The sequence below is a fragment of the Acanthopagrus latus genome, chromosome 3 (assembly GCF_904848185.1).
Source record: "Acanthopagrus latus isolate v.2019 chromosome 3, fAcaLat1.1, whole genome shotgun sequence".
NCBI classification, from domain to species: domain Eukaryota; kingdom Metazoa; phylum Chordata; class Actinopteri; order Spariformes; family Sparidae; genus Acanthopagrus; species Acanthopagrus latus.
Genome location: NC_051041.1, coordinates 11,076,031 through 11,092,566, shown reverse-complemented (window position 1 = coordinate 11,092,566; position 16,536 = coordinate 11,076,031). Strand labels below are relative to the sequence as shown.

General features: G+C 42.1%; 1 protein-coding gene across 6 annotated transcripts in view; it reads right to left on the bottom strand.

Annotated features, from left to right (window-relative positions):
* Positions 1–10,981: 10,981 nt before the first annotated feature.
* tshz1 (teashirt zinc finger homeobox 1) overlaps positions 10,982–16,536 on the bottom strand; it is a 159,407-nt gene continuing 153,852 nt past the window's right edge. For all 6 annotated transcript variants that reach the window (XM_037093307.1, XM_037093306.1, XM_037093308.1 and 3 more), the window contains one exon: positions 10,982–15,738. In XM_037093307.1, the coding sequence (XP_036949202.1) occupies positions 12,416–15,738 (3,323 nt within the window). In that variant the 3' untranslated portion in view covers positions 10,982–12,415. The remainder of the gene's footprint in view (positions 15,739–16,536) is intronic.

Here is a 16,536-nt window from a genome sequence, read left to right as displayed (position 1 = left end):
CAGCAGCAAAGGAGGAAGTCAGGCGAAGATGCACAAGGAGCGAAAAGTTACGTACGTAAGTAAGTATAGCCTTACAGCACAGAGTGTACAGCGAAGGTCTGGTACGCCTGTCACCGATGCGTTGCAACAGTCACATTGTTTTTTTGAACAGTCATGTGAAAGTGTTTTGCTGTTGACGGGCAACCGACCAATTGCTTTTAGAACAACCTGCTGAGATCCAGCCGTTAAGACCCAAGCTGTAATAAAGGGTGTAAAGTTCCCCTTTAAAGACACAAGATAAGCATCTCCAACTCAGTCTCTTAGCTGACTTGCAATGGTCTCAGATCAGCTCTTTATGTAAACAGCTAAACAGCTGTTTGGGTGTGTTTGGCTCATCAAATTAACTCTTTATATCAACACAGTTAAGTGCAAAGTCCACGCTTGTCACCGCGCTGCCGCTCCTCCACCGCCCTCCTGTCACTTTTTCTGTCACTCCATTCCGACTGTGATCAGGATTCTTGGGTAACTGTTAATTAAAGAGATGTCAAAGCCATCATGCAAACGATAGTGACTTAATGCGGGGGCCAGAAAAACAAAATACATGGAGTGTGTCTTTAACAAAAGAGGGGGAAAAAAAAGCCCGGTTTGACTTTGCAGCAAGCTGCTCGTGTCGCGGAACCAGGACACAACTTACCCTCAGTGGAGATGTTAGGCAAGGCGAAAGTGACAGGCCAACATCCATCCGCCTCCTCAACTTGTCTATTTATATGTATATTCATATTCATGAGCTATTGGACCATGCGCTGTTGGCGATGCATTTAGCGTTATTGGAAAAAGTGAATCTCAGTCCTCCCCCCTGGCAACTGACAGAGAAAGATTGCAGTGCCCAAGTGACAAAGGACTGGCAGGGCCTGGTACTAAATCATAGTACTGACGTGGGCAATGAAAGCAGAATCTCATCTCTGGACTTGTAAAAATGACTCTACCCTTCACTTTGGGCATTAAGTGGATTGTTGGTTCCTCTATTAACACATCTCTTAAAGACGTGCGAGTCGTTGAGCAGCTGTTTGAAGTCCCGGGATGAGGAACAAAGATGATTTGATAATTTACAGCTCCTTTAAACTTTTTACCTCCATGTCTGTGCGAGACGAGAGCATTTTGGCCTCGGAGCAGAGCGTGCGCGCATAAGATGGGATGGCAGTTAACCTTTAAGTCCGCCAATAATTTTAAAAAATGCCGCAAAATTAAAGAGACTTTGTTATTATCAGAGTCCACTTCAGAAAAAGGCAGCCTTACTTCTGTAACACTGACGATTTATATATTTACGAAGCGACTCATTGGTAAGATTTCAGGGAGCAGTGTCCTTTGTGAGCCAATAATTCACTTGCAAAAGGTAAACAGAACAGAAAATAACTGTATATTTAAATAAAACTGAGTTTCTAAGGGACGGTGTTTGCATTTTGTGCAGTGACATTTACAAACTACACACTGTAAGAAACGCTCACAGCATACTTTATTTGTGAATTAGTTTGAAGTATAATCCATGCATCAAGGAGCACAGCGCAATTTGTTTGCAAACCACCGATACGTTCACATTTGAATGTGTCATAGGCTGCAGACCCTACAGACATTTCTACAGAACCTGTCACAGTCACATTCTCACATTCACATTACATGTTTATCACTGACTTGCATACCGGAAGGTGGGGTGGGCAGCGGTGGATTTACAGCAGAAGCCAGTGACCACAGTTCAAGACTGTGTTTTGGGGATATTTCTAAGTGTGACACCACTGGATGTCTGTAAACTGTGTTTCAAGCTGTGCTCGTGGCGACAAAATCAGGATGTGTTTTCTAGATGTGTTTGTTGTAAGAATAACAAGATTTTTTATTTTTTTTTTTGTGGAGGGTCGGAACACCTCTTGCTGTGTGTGAAGTGACAAAAACACAAGATCTTGGGACTACAACAACAGAGTTTGTTGCAACCAAAACAGGTATTCTTAAACCAAAACATGGGCTCTTGCGAACTCTTACCAAGTGGTTTTTGTGCCTAAACCTAAGCAGAGCATAAGCACAGCATGGTCACAACTTAAAATACAATAAAAAACGGAACTTAATGAAACGTAAACTTTCAACATTAAGAAATGTGGAGTTTTAACATACCAGCAGTAACAGACATTTGTTCTGGTGGTTTGGAGTGTGCACATTGAGAAAATACTCCTACAATTAAAGTGCCTTGCATTGCTTTGAATTGCCCTGAAATGACAGCGCTTAATAAGACAGACAATGTGTAAAACAACAATGCTATTCAGGTTCATGTGCAAATGTTTTTTTTTCTGCTAAAAAGACACTGAGATTCTGACGGAAACAAAGGTAATGGAGCCTCGCAGCAGTTCAGCAGGACTCCTTCATGCACTGTACCGTACGCCTCAGCCACAGAAACACCAAATAAACACAGCAGTGTACTCTTCTCCGGTCTGAGCAGGCAGGTGTCGTGTAGTTCATGACACCGACGTCGCTGCACTGCAGCACTTGATCATTACTGACACATTTCCTGCTGTGCCTCTAACTTGAACACCGTCCAATTCAGAGTAATTCATCAAAATGCCAGAGGGCACAGGTGAGATAAAAATGCTACTTTGCCACCACAAAGCCTCTCAGTGCAGCGCCATAAAACCAGAGATCTCAGTCAAAAGAAGCTTGTTTTCTCCAAAACATGAACACATTGCAATACATTTCTTCAACATCCAATTATATCATAAATATATATATACACACACACACACACACACACACACACATACATATACATATGTATATATATGATATAATTGGATGTTGAAGAAATGTATATGTATACAATTAAGTCTTGTAAAAGAGAGACTCTTGGTTGTATTTACCTCTTCTTTCTTGACTATGTTACAAACAAAGTGGTACAGTGGTATGTGGATACAGGACAGGCTGGGACCAGCTGGTTGGCAACTCGGCAACACAGTCCAGGGACGTCTTTGACATAACGTCATGTCAAAAAACACTGTTGTTTCTTTACATTCTGTTGAACGACAATTCTTGGCCACATCTTACAATTTTAAGGAGCAGGATTGGGATAGCTTGAAAAAAAAAAAAAACATTTAGAGGGGAAGAAAGTAATGAGACGTTGGCACAGCGTGGTCCTGGCATGGAGATGGGAGTGATTCAAAGTTTTCAAAAGATCATCAAAGAAAACCAAACCATTTCTCAGCCAGACCGTAAATGCCAAGTCTAATTGAGATGGTGTAAATAGACGGTCAAACATTATTGAAGAAAGTCTGTTTTATGGATTGGGACCAAAATGTTTTTTAAACTGAGTTCTGTACGACCACATTTGAGTTTTGAATCTGGTTTTTTGATATTGCAGTGCAGACTGAGCGCTGTGTAATTATTACTTAAAACGGGTTCCTCCACTCCTCTTATTGATTTACAGCTTCCCTCTCCCTGCATGTCTGTTCCTCCTCCCTCTCTCTCCCCGCCCCCTCCTCCCTGCACTTCCTTCCTCAGTTCCTCCTTCAAGCCCTCTGACAGTAGTGCTGCACATAAAGACACTGCTACCTTTGCATAATGCGGATGCACCTTCTGTAGGTCGAATGAAGCTCCTTCGACATGTGTCAGAAGCTTGCCGTGTAGGCTTGGACTAATGATGGCACGGCGGCCAGCCCACTGCCCCTCAGCATATGCCCACTCTCGCATATGTGTGTCAGCGTGAGAGTATGTGTGTGTGTGTGTGTGTGTGTGTGTGTGTGCGTGCAGGGGGTGGCAGGGTTCGTCATGCTGATTAAAAGCAACCCCCCCCCTCACAAAGCCCCTCAGAAAAAGACAGCAGGGAACATGAACCACTGTCAGGTTGGCCCAGATGAGGACACAGGATCCGTGTCACCTGAATTTACCGGCCTAATATGACAGCCAAGTTGTGATCCCCTGTCTGGGACGTGTCACGTTTGCAGAGTTTGGGCTTATTCTCATGCAAATGATGTCAGGATTGGACAGAATGTGAATGAGACTCGTCACACTGTCCAAAGGTTCTAAACCCAAGCGCATGACAGTGGTTTCTCTCTCTCTCTCTCTCCCTCTCTCTCTCTCGCACGGCTCAAGATGAAATAAATACGACATTTGACATTCAAACCTGGCAACCAACACCAGGAATAGTTCAAAATAATGAGGAATTTGCGGGAGGAAACCACAGCACCGCCAGTGTAACCTATTTACCTTTTTTCTCAGGTCCTAAATTGCACACACCCGAACTCCAGAAAGACCACACAGAGTCCATTATTAAACACACACAGACACACACCGAGGTGGTCGACAACATTTTTTTTTTTTTAAGCTAAGAGAGATTTACACCGTAGTCACAAGAGCTGATTCAGAATCAGCTTGTTAATTACATGAAATGGAAGCATTTCTATAGTACTGCACAGTAATTATTGGCAATAGGATGGATTCAAACCTATTTTCTGGTTGTAAAAAAGACCTAAACTGGAAGTCTTTGAGTACAAAGAATGCGTTCTCATTGTGTGCCCACCCTTGTTTAGATAATTGAACCAACACAATTGCAAAATGACGGCATCCGCCCCAAAATTACATGCTTACATATAAAATGTCTCAATATTTCAAATACTTTGACACAACAATGATGGGACTTCTCATCACACCTGTGGGCTTTACAGCGATGGCGGGGGAAAGGAAAAAAAAAAAAAAAAAAAAAAGACGGTTTGATAGATCCTGAAAGACACTTCATCCATTCAGCACGCTGGCAGCCGTCATTATTCTCGAAAGAATCGACTTTGTCACTTCTCCATTCTTCAAGAGCCTCTCCCTCGGCCTGATGAATTATGTCGTCCGTATCTTCCAAAACAAGGCTCGTTCCTGACAGGTACACAACACTTTACACGACGGTTCTGACTGCCTGCAGATCTCGGCGGGGGACAAACGTGTCAACAAGCGATCGGATTGAACTCTCTGTCCATGACGAGATGTCCCGGGTGATTCCAAAGCTTCACTTTTCTCTCGGAATCCTGCGCCGAGGCTTAATGTTTTTAAAAAAAATTTAAGGTGCTATATTGCTTTGCTGTCAGAGTGGCTGCAGCGGGAAAGCGATGAGTCTGCCACGTCGGGTTTATTTATTTGTTATGTGAGAAACAAGTGGGTTGACTTGTGATTGATGCCTTGTAATTTGAGACAGCATCAAGGTGGAGGCATCATTCGGGGTGAAGTGATTGTTTTGGGTTTTTTTTTTACTAATAATCACGAGTATGAACGCTCAACAGCAACAACTGAAGTTTCTGTAATATCTAGCTTGCCGATCAGACCGTGGCAAGGGGAGGAAACGAGGAGGACCAAGAACAATGGACAATGAACATCAATTTACGGGATTCCTCAGCACAGCCATCTTTCATGCCTGCACCGGGTTTCTGTAACTGAATTAAACGCTACAACGTAGAGCGTTGAAGAGTCCATGGTGGATTGAGGGTGTGCAGAGTCCACCAGAATCCAGGGTTGGCATCCAGTCTGGGGTTTCAGTTTAGGTAACAGGGAACTGTGAAAGAGTCACTGAGAATGAATTGAGTTGAACAGAAAAAGGGCAAACCTCAATAAAATTCAAATGTCAAATGTGGGGAACATCCTTGTAAATCGAACATCTTTGGGATTTGGACTGTGGGCTGAACGAAACAGGACACCTGAAGGCGTCAACTCAAACTCGCACCCGTGAATCATCTGCAAATGAGTGGGTTGATTGAGTTTTGAAAAAAATCTCCGAGTGAATGGACTGAAGGAGCTGGACCTAAATCCAATTATTTACAAGTCATCATGCATTTATTGACCATCAACATTTAGAACAATATTCTTGCAAATGAAAAGGAACAATAGCATATAAAATATAATAAAATGTCTAACTGAGCTATACAACATTTATAAAGCACCTCTTGTTGTTCCTCTTGTTTTTATTCTTTCAGTTTGATTTACACACTGAAGTCTCTCTAAACAGCATCCTCTGTGAGTCCAGCTGTCACAGTTCAAACAAGTGAACATCTGAGTGAATACAAATGTTTATTAGCTCATATCAGACGCCTTTGCGTATCAACGTGCACTCGGCTCAACATGCTCTTTGCCCTGTGTTCACTTCTCAGGCTACATGCAGGCTGCCCTGACCTTGTGATTGGTAGAGTTGGTTGGGGCCATCAGCAGCTGTTAAAGATCTCTAAATATTGTGCAAATAGTTTGGATTTCATTTAATATTCCTCTAGAATTACAGGTTTTCTTATTACATTTATTTTTTGTTAATTACCATTATCATGGAAACCACAGGAACCAGTTTTTTCTCAGTGTGTGTTTTAACGTCATGGCAGTATCCCTAAAATCTTGTATAGAGCCCCGAAATGAACCTAAAACATAACGATGTGGCTCCACTGACTATAAATACCCACGAAGACACGTGAAAGCATTCTGCTCAGTGACTCGTTCTCCAGCTCAGTCTCATTACTGAAGAGCAGAGGGTTTTTTTTTTTCTTCTTCTAGATATTCTTCCCCCTAGAGAGCACGTGTGTTATTAAAGCGAGGCCTTGTCGTACAGGGCTGCGATCAACAGAAGGTTGCCCCGGAAAGCGTTGGGAGAGGTGGGGGGACAAGAGAGCACGAGGTTAATTCACTGGATCCTCGTTGCCGGCGTGAGTACACCCGATATGCATGTCACAAGGATTCGAACACGGCCTGCGCCCATCAAGTGCGTCTCGCCGACACGTAACGCTTCATGGGTAGTACGGTACAGATGTTGCCGCTCGGTAGCAGAACGGCTTAATGCGACTCAAATCTTTCCATTCCGATTATTACAAATGGATAACAGGCTGCATCACGACACCACTTGTCATAAACAGCCTTTTGTTTAACATCAGATTTGTGCCGCTGTCTCGTGAGCCTCTGCGCACCTGGTAATGGCGATGACACGGAGCCAATTTATTTTGTGTTTGCTTTTTACGGTGAACAAGTGTCGCGAGAGAACAAACAAAACACTGACTGCCTGACAAAGTCATGAGTGCAGCTTTCGCATCTGCTGTGACAAGACAAAGATGGCTTGTTTTGGAGACCTTGCGTGGAACGGCTCCGTGTCTGTGGCTGCATGTTTACAACATCATAAAACATGTACTGACTGATCATCACACATGTGACACCCCGATGGAGTTACTCTATAAAGGCAGTAAGAAATGAGATCCTGTTTGTGATGGTGTTGTACGTGCGCGTGTTCATTACTTCACAGATCTCTTACTTACATTTGCTTACAAGGGTAGTGTTGTTCACGCTGACCGATCTTTTATTGACCTTTATTCCTCTGTAAATGATTTAGCTTTAAAAAAAACATACAAAATATAGAAACAGCCTATAGCGGTCTGACCAACAGCCAAAAGAAATTTTAGATATTGATTTCACAATTTTATCAAATTTTAAAAAAGCAGACAAGAAGCACTTTTTGAATCTGTATTCAGGAAATACATGTTTTTGCTATCCTAAGCTATTTATCACACATTTTCCAAAATGTTCATACCAATAATAATTTGTAATTGTATAAAAAGTAGGAGTGCATTTCATTTAATCACCTGGTGCTGCTATTTCTGAGAAAACATGAAAAAAAAAAAAGTGAGAGTAACGAGAAAAAAACTTCATGAATCTGCGATGTTGGTTGTTTAAACATTAACAAGAACATCTCCAATGATCCCACACTTCATCGCAACATCAAGAAACAACAGCTTTCGTTTTCATTGTTTTGATTACAGGGTATTAAAGCGTGTCTACACGTCTTGAGGTGTACTTCAGCATATGTGAAAAGTGCAGCGTAAAGCCTTTTGTGGCTACAGAGGAAGCTGCATGTAATGTGATAAACGGCCAGTTGCATTGTGGGTAGTGAAAGTTGACGATATGGCTCAGGTGAATCCATTTTGATCATTTTAAACTGTCTATTACGAGTCCAACTGTGTCATGGGAGTACAACGTTAGATCAGTGGACTGCTTTTAAAAAAACTCAACTACGCCTACATTACCCACAATGCAACTAAACCACCGGAGGGAATCATCAGATCACATGCAGCTTCCTCTGCAGCCACAAAAGGCTTTATACTACTTTTTCCACATGTGCAGTACTACTCCCCGAGACCTGTCGACACACTCTGCTGTGTACAATTGATGGAGCTTCCCTTTTAGAGACACCGTTGTTAGCTGATAGCTAAAGCTCTTTTAAATAAATAAATGAATAAAATAGGTTTTGTTCTGAGAGAGTCAAATATTTAATTCTATCATCTGCCCGAGTTGACTGCAAAATACGAACGCCGCAGCACACTTCGATATGAACTTGAAAGGAAGATTTCATGCATAGAAAGCAAACTTGAAAAAAAAAAATCTTCAAAGTTAAAAGTGGATTGTATTCAGTTATGCCCTTTCATGGCTGTGTGAAGTTCTGAAAAAAAAAAACCCAAAAACTTTCAAGTGTCTTCACAGACACAATTACTAATGAAACAGAAGTTCAAAGTCCTTCCAAATGGTTTCAGATTTTGTTTATGTGTTTCTGAGGGGTCGGTCCTCCGCACTCAACACATTAGTTAGCTCTCTCTGTACGTTAAGCTCCCGCACGTCACCGCCTTTCTTTCATACGTGACTTCCATCGCACATGAGTCCTCTCTGCCGCTTCCTGTGCTTCCACGCCACGCGGAGCTCGCTGCGAGGCACTGGAACTCTATTGTTTCTTGGGAAAAGAAATGCCTCAGGCTAGTGTTCAAGAGCTGCGTGGGGAGGGAGCATGTCGACTTTAATACCTTCAGTGGAGACATGCCATGGCCTCTTTTATCAGGTGTCTCACTAGCTGAACTATAAAGCTTAGCTCTATGTTAAACCATAAAGTCAAATCCTTTTTTTTTTCATGACAATGTTTTATTCACTTCTTTCCCCCCTGAAAAGGGATTATGTCTCTGTTTTGAAATTTTGCTCACACACATTCACTGATTTGGGGCTCATCATGGGGGTCTGAATTGAAAACTCACATTGATTTGACACAACATGAAAACATGTCATAGGGGCATGATGTCACATAAAAAAAAGAAAAAAAAACAGAATAAAAGAAGCAGATTTAAAAGCAAAAATGGAAACATTTTGCTTGTTCATGAATGCGGCAAGTGATCTCTGCCAAAGAAACTTTGAAAAGTTTCTTGTAGCCGTTTTGTGGCAGCACAGAGACTGTACGAAAGGAATAGGTCGACAACTCGTTGGCTTTCTTTCAGAGAGTGAGACGAGAAGATGCATACCACTCTCATGTGTCTCTGGTAAGTATGAAGTTAGAGCCACTTTCTGGTGCCTTTGCTTAGCACAAAGACTGAAAAAAAGGGGAAACAGCTAGCGTCGCTCCACAGCTCACTTAATTCACATGTATCTCGTTTGTTTAATCTGTACAGAAACTGAGATTCTGGACAAGGACGACAACTTATGGTTTTATAGACTATTACTGTGTGTTTTGGACTACTTGTTTTCCAGCCTGGCAACCTCAGGGCAGCATGATGACCCCAGGAAGTCGTTGTGTCTTGTTAAGAAATAGTCATGGTAGTCACGGATATACTCTTCTATAAAACTTCAACTTTTTACTTTATTTTTAACTTTAAATATCAAAGTTTGTTTTAGCAAAGTGTCAAATTTTGGATAAGCCTCCGTCGGTTAGACAATGTTATAAACTGAATCCGTCAGCCGAAAGATGGCTCATCTCGCTCTATCCTCAGCGCTGCAGCGGTGAACTGAAAACCTTTAGCTGGCTTCCTCTATTCAGACTCCTGCAATCCCTTACAGAGCAAGGGACTGGTTGGAAGGAGCTGCTATCATCCTCACCCAAGGGACCCCTGAGGAGAAGGTAGCCATATCACACTTGGAAATCATGACCCGGCATGCTGATCAAGTCGAGAGGATCTTTAACCTGTTGCAGTTCAGACATACTTGAGAAGTTGCTCAGATTAAGAGGAGCTGTGGTTCACAGTGGCAAAGCTGCTGCTCCCTCAGTAGGACCTGGACGATGTCCAGAGTGCTGTGTGGCAAGCCCCCCCCCCTCCCTTTGAGGACAAAAATGTATCGTATTTGATGTGGCTGTTGCTGCGTCTGCCCAAATTAAGCCAACCAAAAAATTAGCTCTGTTTGGTGCATCACAATGGATCCTGACGGAAAAACGTCAGGAAGTGGATGGAATTAAACCTCTTATTTCTGCCCGAAAGTACAGCACACTGATCAGACTCGACCCCCTTTGAGCCCCCGATTGAGAAAATAGTCTTAAAGTCAGAGTACGAGTGCTTGTCACAAAGGGTTGCATTATGATCCGTAGTACAGGACAGTAGAAAGTTGGTTGGACATTTCAGCAAAAGCCGGATCAAGGGCATTCTACCCGCGTGATGACCACTTCGGTTTACATTTTTAAAAATCTGAGAGGCTCCATGGCTCAACATATAAATATTATAGAGAATTGGACGGTATTTCTGTAATATTTTGTTGTGCCAACCAGTAGTAAAATGCAACTGCAATGCTTAACTACCGTATTCGCCAAAGCCTGGGGCAGAATACATTTTTTTTTTGCGGAAGAAATTCTATTCAGGAGGGAAAACTCCCCATTCATTAATTTTCTGGAGCAAAAAAAAACCAAACTGAAATCTTCCTTACTGCACTTCCTGCTGCCTTCAAATACTGATCGTATTTGAAGGACCTATCCAGCATCACACAGCGCTCTGGGGACCTTATTTCCCTCTGACATCTTGTTTATTCAGTTAGTGTGTATTATGGCCTTGTATTTCCAAAACCACATAATGCACCTGTAAGTCTACTTTTATATAAAAAACATAAGCTGAATATGTTTTTGAGCATGTTAAACTTACAGCATCAAAGAATAGATTTTAGAAAATGTCAGATAAGTTTAAATGCAGTAGATGTACTGTCTGTTAAATCAGGAATGAAAACATTCATAAAACCTGCAAATGTACATTTGATGAAAGACAACAGAACAAAAAAAAATTGAAGCAATACTGACAAGGGTGAACTGAATACATATCGTCTTCCAAGTTCAGTCTTTGTACAGTCTGACACTATTTCACACTCGCCCAAAATCACTCAAACAAACACCAGTTCAATCCAGGACATGGAGTTTATTTTACAACTGAGGATAAAAGAATGCCATTCTGAATATTAAGTCGATGATAAAACCTGGAAATCTATTAATTGGGTGACAATTTATTTCTTTTTAAAGTTATGTACAGTACCATGCATCGGAGCAGATGCCAGTAAAGTTCTGTCATTTTATGTAAACCGCATTAAAGGACCTACTCTTCACTGAAAAAGGACGTTGTGGTCCGACAATATTCTGTAGTTTTATACATTTTCCCCCCGTATTTGTCTAGAAAATAACATTATAAAAATGCACACAGTACAAATAATGTTGAACTGTAAAGAGCAAGATATGCTGACATACATGTATACATACTTGCTGATTATTCATACAATAAGTTTTAAACTTCATTAATTTTACAACTGCAGCTTCACAATAATAAAATTGGTAGCCTACTAACGCAAATACTGTACATGTTGAAACAACCAGGAACTTATATGTTACTAGAGAAACGAATAACAGTTTGTAAGAATTTCTGTGATTCAATGGCAAATACAAAAACAATATAATAGTTAGTCCCCTAAATTTCCATTTTGATCAAGGGAATAAAAACTGAAAAGGGTGATGCGTTGTCATTTTTAACCCTACACTTCTTCATCAATTTACACTTCCTTAAAGTGCTGAAATTATCTTAACATCATCATTCACATGGCTACTTTTATAACCATATACCTTCATATAAACATCTATATCCACAATTTGTTGAACAGGGATTAGTTTTCTCATCGTGGTTGAAATTTCATTAGACACAATATGCTCACTGTTTTACATAGAAACATGCACAGACTGTCCATAAATAATATGCAAGTTGTGTTGAAATATATTTATCTCAAAAAAAAAAAAAAAATCATTCAAAAACAGTGATCAAAATAAGAGCATGGTCCAGTTTTAAAACAACAGATGGACATTTCCCAAAGGCTCAGATAAGATGCAGTGCATTAGGAAAGCAACAATCAGTCAGTGACTACATAGTGCCATGGCTGCTGCACCAATTTGGTACGATTATGTCACCAAAAACTCAACTTTTACAATGCAGCTTTGAGCCTCTGCAATGCAAGGCCCTGTCATTTATGGATAACTGAATAATTACAGTATGTGGTATTAAAGCTACCATGTTTTTTCGTTACAATGTGTGTCATAACAATGCTTAATACAGTTGTGGCACTATCTGTTATGACAGATTGTAGCTTAGAATAATAGTGCAACAGTAATCTGTCATGCTATCAGCTTTTAACTTCATTGTTTGTCCAACTCTTTCACAAAGATAAGATGGTCCTCTGGTGACTTTCCATGTGTTTTGCAAAGGTGCAATTTAATTGCATGTTTGCTCATGAATGTCCGATTACACAGTTTGCACTGATACACTGAGCCAGTGTCTTCTTCTGTAAGTCCAGAGAAAGTCTTGTCCTCTATTCTGCTCACTGCTTGCTGATCTATTAAATCTATGGAAAGATTTGAGAGGTCCTTCAGGGTAAACCCAAGGTGCGACTCCAAATGGTGAATGTAGGAGGAGGGAGTCCTGAACTGGGAAGCACAGTCACTGCACAAAAACAGAGGCTGGCCAGAGTCAATATTTTTGAGGAATTTTGTGCTCCCTGTCCGCTTTAATTGGTATTTTACATTGGCCAGCCAATGTGAGATAGTAGTCATGGAGAGACCAGTGAATTTACAGATGTGGACCCGTTCCTGGGGTCCCAAGTCAGCAATCACAAACTTCCCATCAGGAGTCTCCCTAAGACTGGAGGCAAACTGGGCTTGGAGTATCAGGAGGTGCTGGGGATTCCAGTTCGACTGTCTGCCTTTCCGTCTTTGGATGGGAGACAGCTCCTCCAAGCTGTCCTCAAAAGTACAGCCATCCATGTCTGATTTTTCAGATATGGAAGAAGGGGTTGTCGACTTTGGCGTCAAACGGCCAGTCAGATTTTTAACCATGTCGGAAATATCCATCAAAGCATTCTCCCGTAGAGGAGGAGATGAAGACTGTGAGAAACTTTTGAAAACCTGTTTGCTGTTATCATTGTTGTTTGCCGTAGAAATACCCTTGGGTGTACTTCCATTGGCGTTTTTGGATTTAGTCAAGTCCATGGGCTGATCATCATCACCGCTGTCTGGAATCACAGGCTCGGCTGACTTCATCTGGGCAGAGTTGCTGTTGATCTTATAGAGCATTGCAAAGGGGTCTGAGAATGGGGTGGTCACCTTTGCAGCTTTTCCCAAGTGGTTGTTCATGATAGACTGCAAAGCACTGAGGGGGTTGACAAGTGGCTGCTCAGGTGAGTGATCTGTGATGATGCTCAGGTTACTGCAACCATTGCTTACAGGCCTTTTTGGTGAATCAACTTCGCTCTTTATCTGTGACTCTACCTTGCTCTCTGCCTGCTCTCCTTCTTTACTTCTCGAATCAGTTTGCACTTCCACTGCAGTATGTTTCACTGCCTTTGAGAGGTTTTCGGGCTTCGGTGAGGCCCGTTTCTCTTTAGGATTTGGCAATGGGGACTTTGCAGACCTGCACTTATTCTCTGCAGGTTTTTCCTCTTTTTCACTCTTTATTGAAGTTTTCCCAGTCACTTTCTCAACCAGCTCCTCCATGGCCAGCACATTGCTCTTTTGACTTGGAGGTGGAGAGGGGCTATCTGGTGAATGGACCAGAGTGCCTAAATCAGAGGACAGTACCTTCAAACTGTTGCTGCTGAACAATGGTTGAACCTGTGCACATGAAGGCAAGTTAGACTTCAAGGATCCATGGAGCTGATAAGCAGCATGAATACTGGGGTATCCACCCCAGGTTGGTGTGCCAGTTTGGGCCTTGCTGATTGCACTTGAAACTGTATTCTCTAAAGATTTTAGGATGTCCAAACCACCTTTAGGTGCCTCTTCCAAGTCCTCTTCTCTTAGATATTGATAAGACCTGGCCTTTCGTTTTTCAGCTTTTTCAGGAGGGTCCTCTTTCTCCTCCTTTATTTTCTTCTCTGGTTCCCCAGCTTCTGTTTTTTCTTCCTCTGCCTTTTCATCTTTCATTTCTTCATCTTCCTCATTGGGACTGGCGGGTTGCAACGGGGAGCCAGGCTGTGACTTCCCATTGGGTGCTGGGAGTCGTGTAGTAGTCGGTGGCAGAGGAATTGACTGAATTTTCTCCTCTACAACAGGATCAAAAACCAACTGCTTACCCTTTTTAGAGGCTGAGTTGGTTACTTTAAGAAAGTGCCCTGTGACCATCATATGGGCTGTCAGTTGTTGCAAGGTGTCATGTGAACTGCCACATTCCATGCATTTGAGAATTTGTGCCTTGCGTGCCTCAAACTGCCATGTGTAGCTGGCACCGTTTTGGTAACCATAACGATTGTTTGGAGTGACATAAGGATTGGCCACTTTTTGGTCTTTAGGAGACTCTCCCAGGAGTATACCGGATGAGACCGACTCTGGCGAGCTCGGGGACATTAAGTCTTGAAATGCTCTTTTTTTGGTTGGGGGAACAATCTTTGAGGTGAGGGCTGGCATTGGTTCTTTTAGAGGCACTTTCTGATAGTGTTTTGTTTTGATCATGTGAACACTGAGGTCTTGCAAGGATTCAAAGGAGTGGCCGCAGTACATGCATTTAAGAACTTTCTGGGCATCTTCTTTGCCCTCCATCTCCATCAGAGAACGCTTACGGGGCTTGGACCACTTCTTGCTTCTGTCATCCTCGGTATCTTTGTTGTCATCTCGGTAGTGGCCCGTCTCGTTCATATGCACAGTCAGGCCAACCAAAGTGTCATAGGCTGCACTACAGTCCTTGCACCTGAACTTGCTGGCACCTGTAAACACAGGGCCATAGAGCTTATTGTTTTGCCTGTAAAGCTGCACGGTGCTAAAAAGACTTGGCTCAGGAAGAAGTTGGTATGGGGTATGCTGTAGGGTTTTGGCCAACGCTGCCTGGTGCCAGTCATAGGCTAATCCTCCTGTGCTGCCAGAGCTTACACTGGTGCCGCTGTTGCTGTTGCTGGACACTGTTCTGGTGGTGGTGCTGCTGGTGGTAATATTAGTAGTGGCTGAGGCATTGCTAGTGCTACATCTGCTCTTCAAATGGATGCTGACTGGGCTGTGACTGTTCAGGAATCCATTGTTCCCTTTGTGATTGCTCCCATTTCCGTTGCTAGCTGCATAATTGTTCCCTTGTTTGCTTTTAAGCATATCCAGAGCAATGCTGGACCAGGAGGCATCAGAGATCAGGTTTGCATAGACGGCTTTCATTTGTGCCAGACTGTCCTGTAATGAGACTCCATTGATGGACTCTGCTGTCTCTCCTAGCTTCTCCTTTACCTTGTCCTGATCACGGGAGGAGGACGTGGTTTTAAGATCCACCAGTTGATCACTGGTGGTGCTGAGCGGAGAGGCATACCCAGCGTCTGGGTTAGTGCCATTGCTGAGTGGAGAGTTTTGGCAGCTGTAATGATCTCTTGCGTCCTCGTCATCATTGAAAAGATAGTCTGCATCTTGACCATCCAGGGAAAGGCCGTCATCTTGCAGATGTTCCTCTTCATCATTTTTATCCACTTTAAATTCATCCTCAGGTCCATAAGCTGGAACACAAAAAAAGAGGGAAAGTGACATTAGATACTTTTTATTTATATATATATATATTTGTATTTGTATGAAACCAATTATGCATCCACCACCCTTACGCCAAGAAGGCAGTATGTGCAATAATCCTAAAGAGATTTTGTCAATAGTCCCAGCAGAGGACACACGTTTGTGATAATAAAGTGGCAAATAGCCATATCTTGACAATGACAGATAGTCCTCTTCACTGCACTGCCTAATGAAGCTATTGAACACTACAGCTCAGCAAGGGTAGAGAGCAGAGATGAGCAACAGAAATGTTTCTCCTTAGTTTAAAAAACTAAAAAACAAGCAAAATTTTAAATTACACATAGAGAAAATTCTGCGAGTAGACAATAATGATTAATCATGTGGTGAGATCTGCTACTTTACAGTAGAACTGAAGATGTTTTTGTCACTTCACAAATGAAAAGAAATCAGGAAAAAGGAAAATATCCCACATTGATCGCTGTGGTGAAGACTCTCTCTGATGTTGCCTTCACATACATATACTGAGTAAGAAGCTGAATTAGTAAGATGAACACGCATTTTAGTATATTTATCAAGTATAAAAAGAAAGTCTTCATCAGCAAATTGAGATACCAGAGCAGCCTATGCAGAGTATTTCATTGACTAAATTTGCTGCTTTATAGCAACAAAAAAATCTATTCCTGACTATCATTTGCTCTACTCCTCCAACATGCCACACATACTATAGATTCACAAGTAAGAGATAGTGGAGGAAGATGCCAGTTGCATCAGCCTTGCCAAGCCATGGT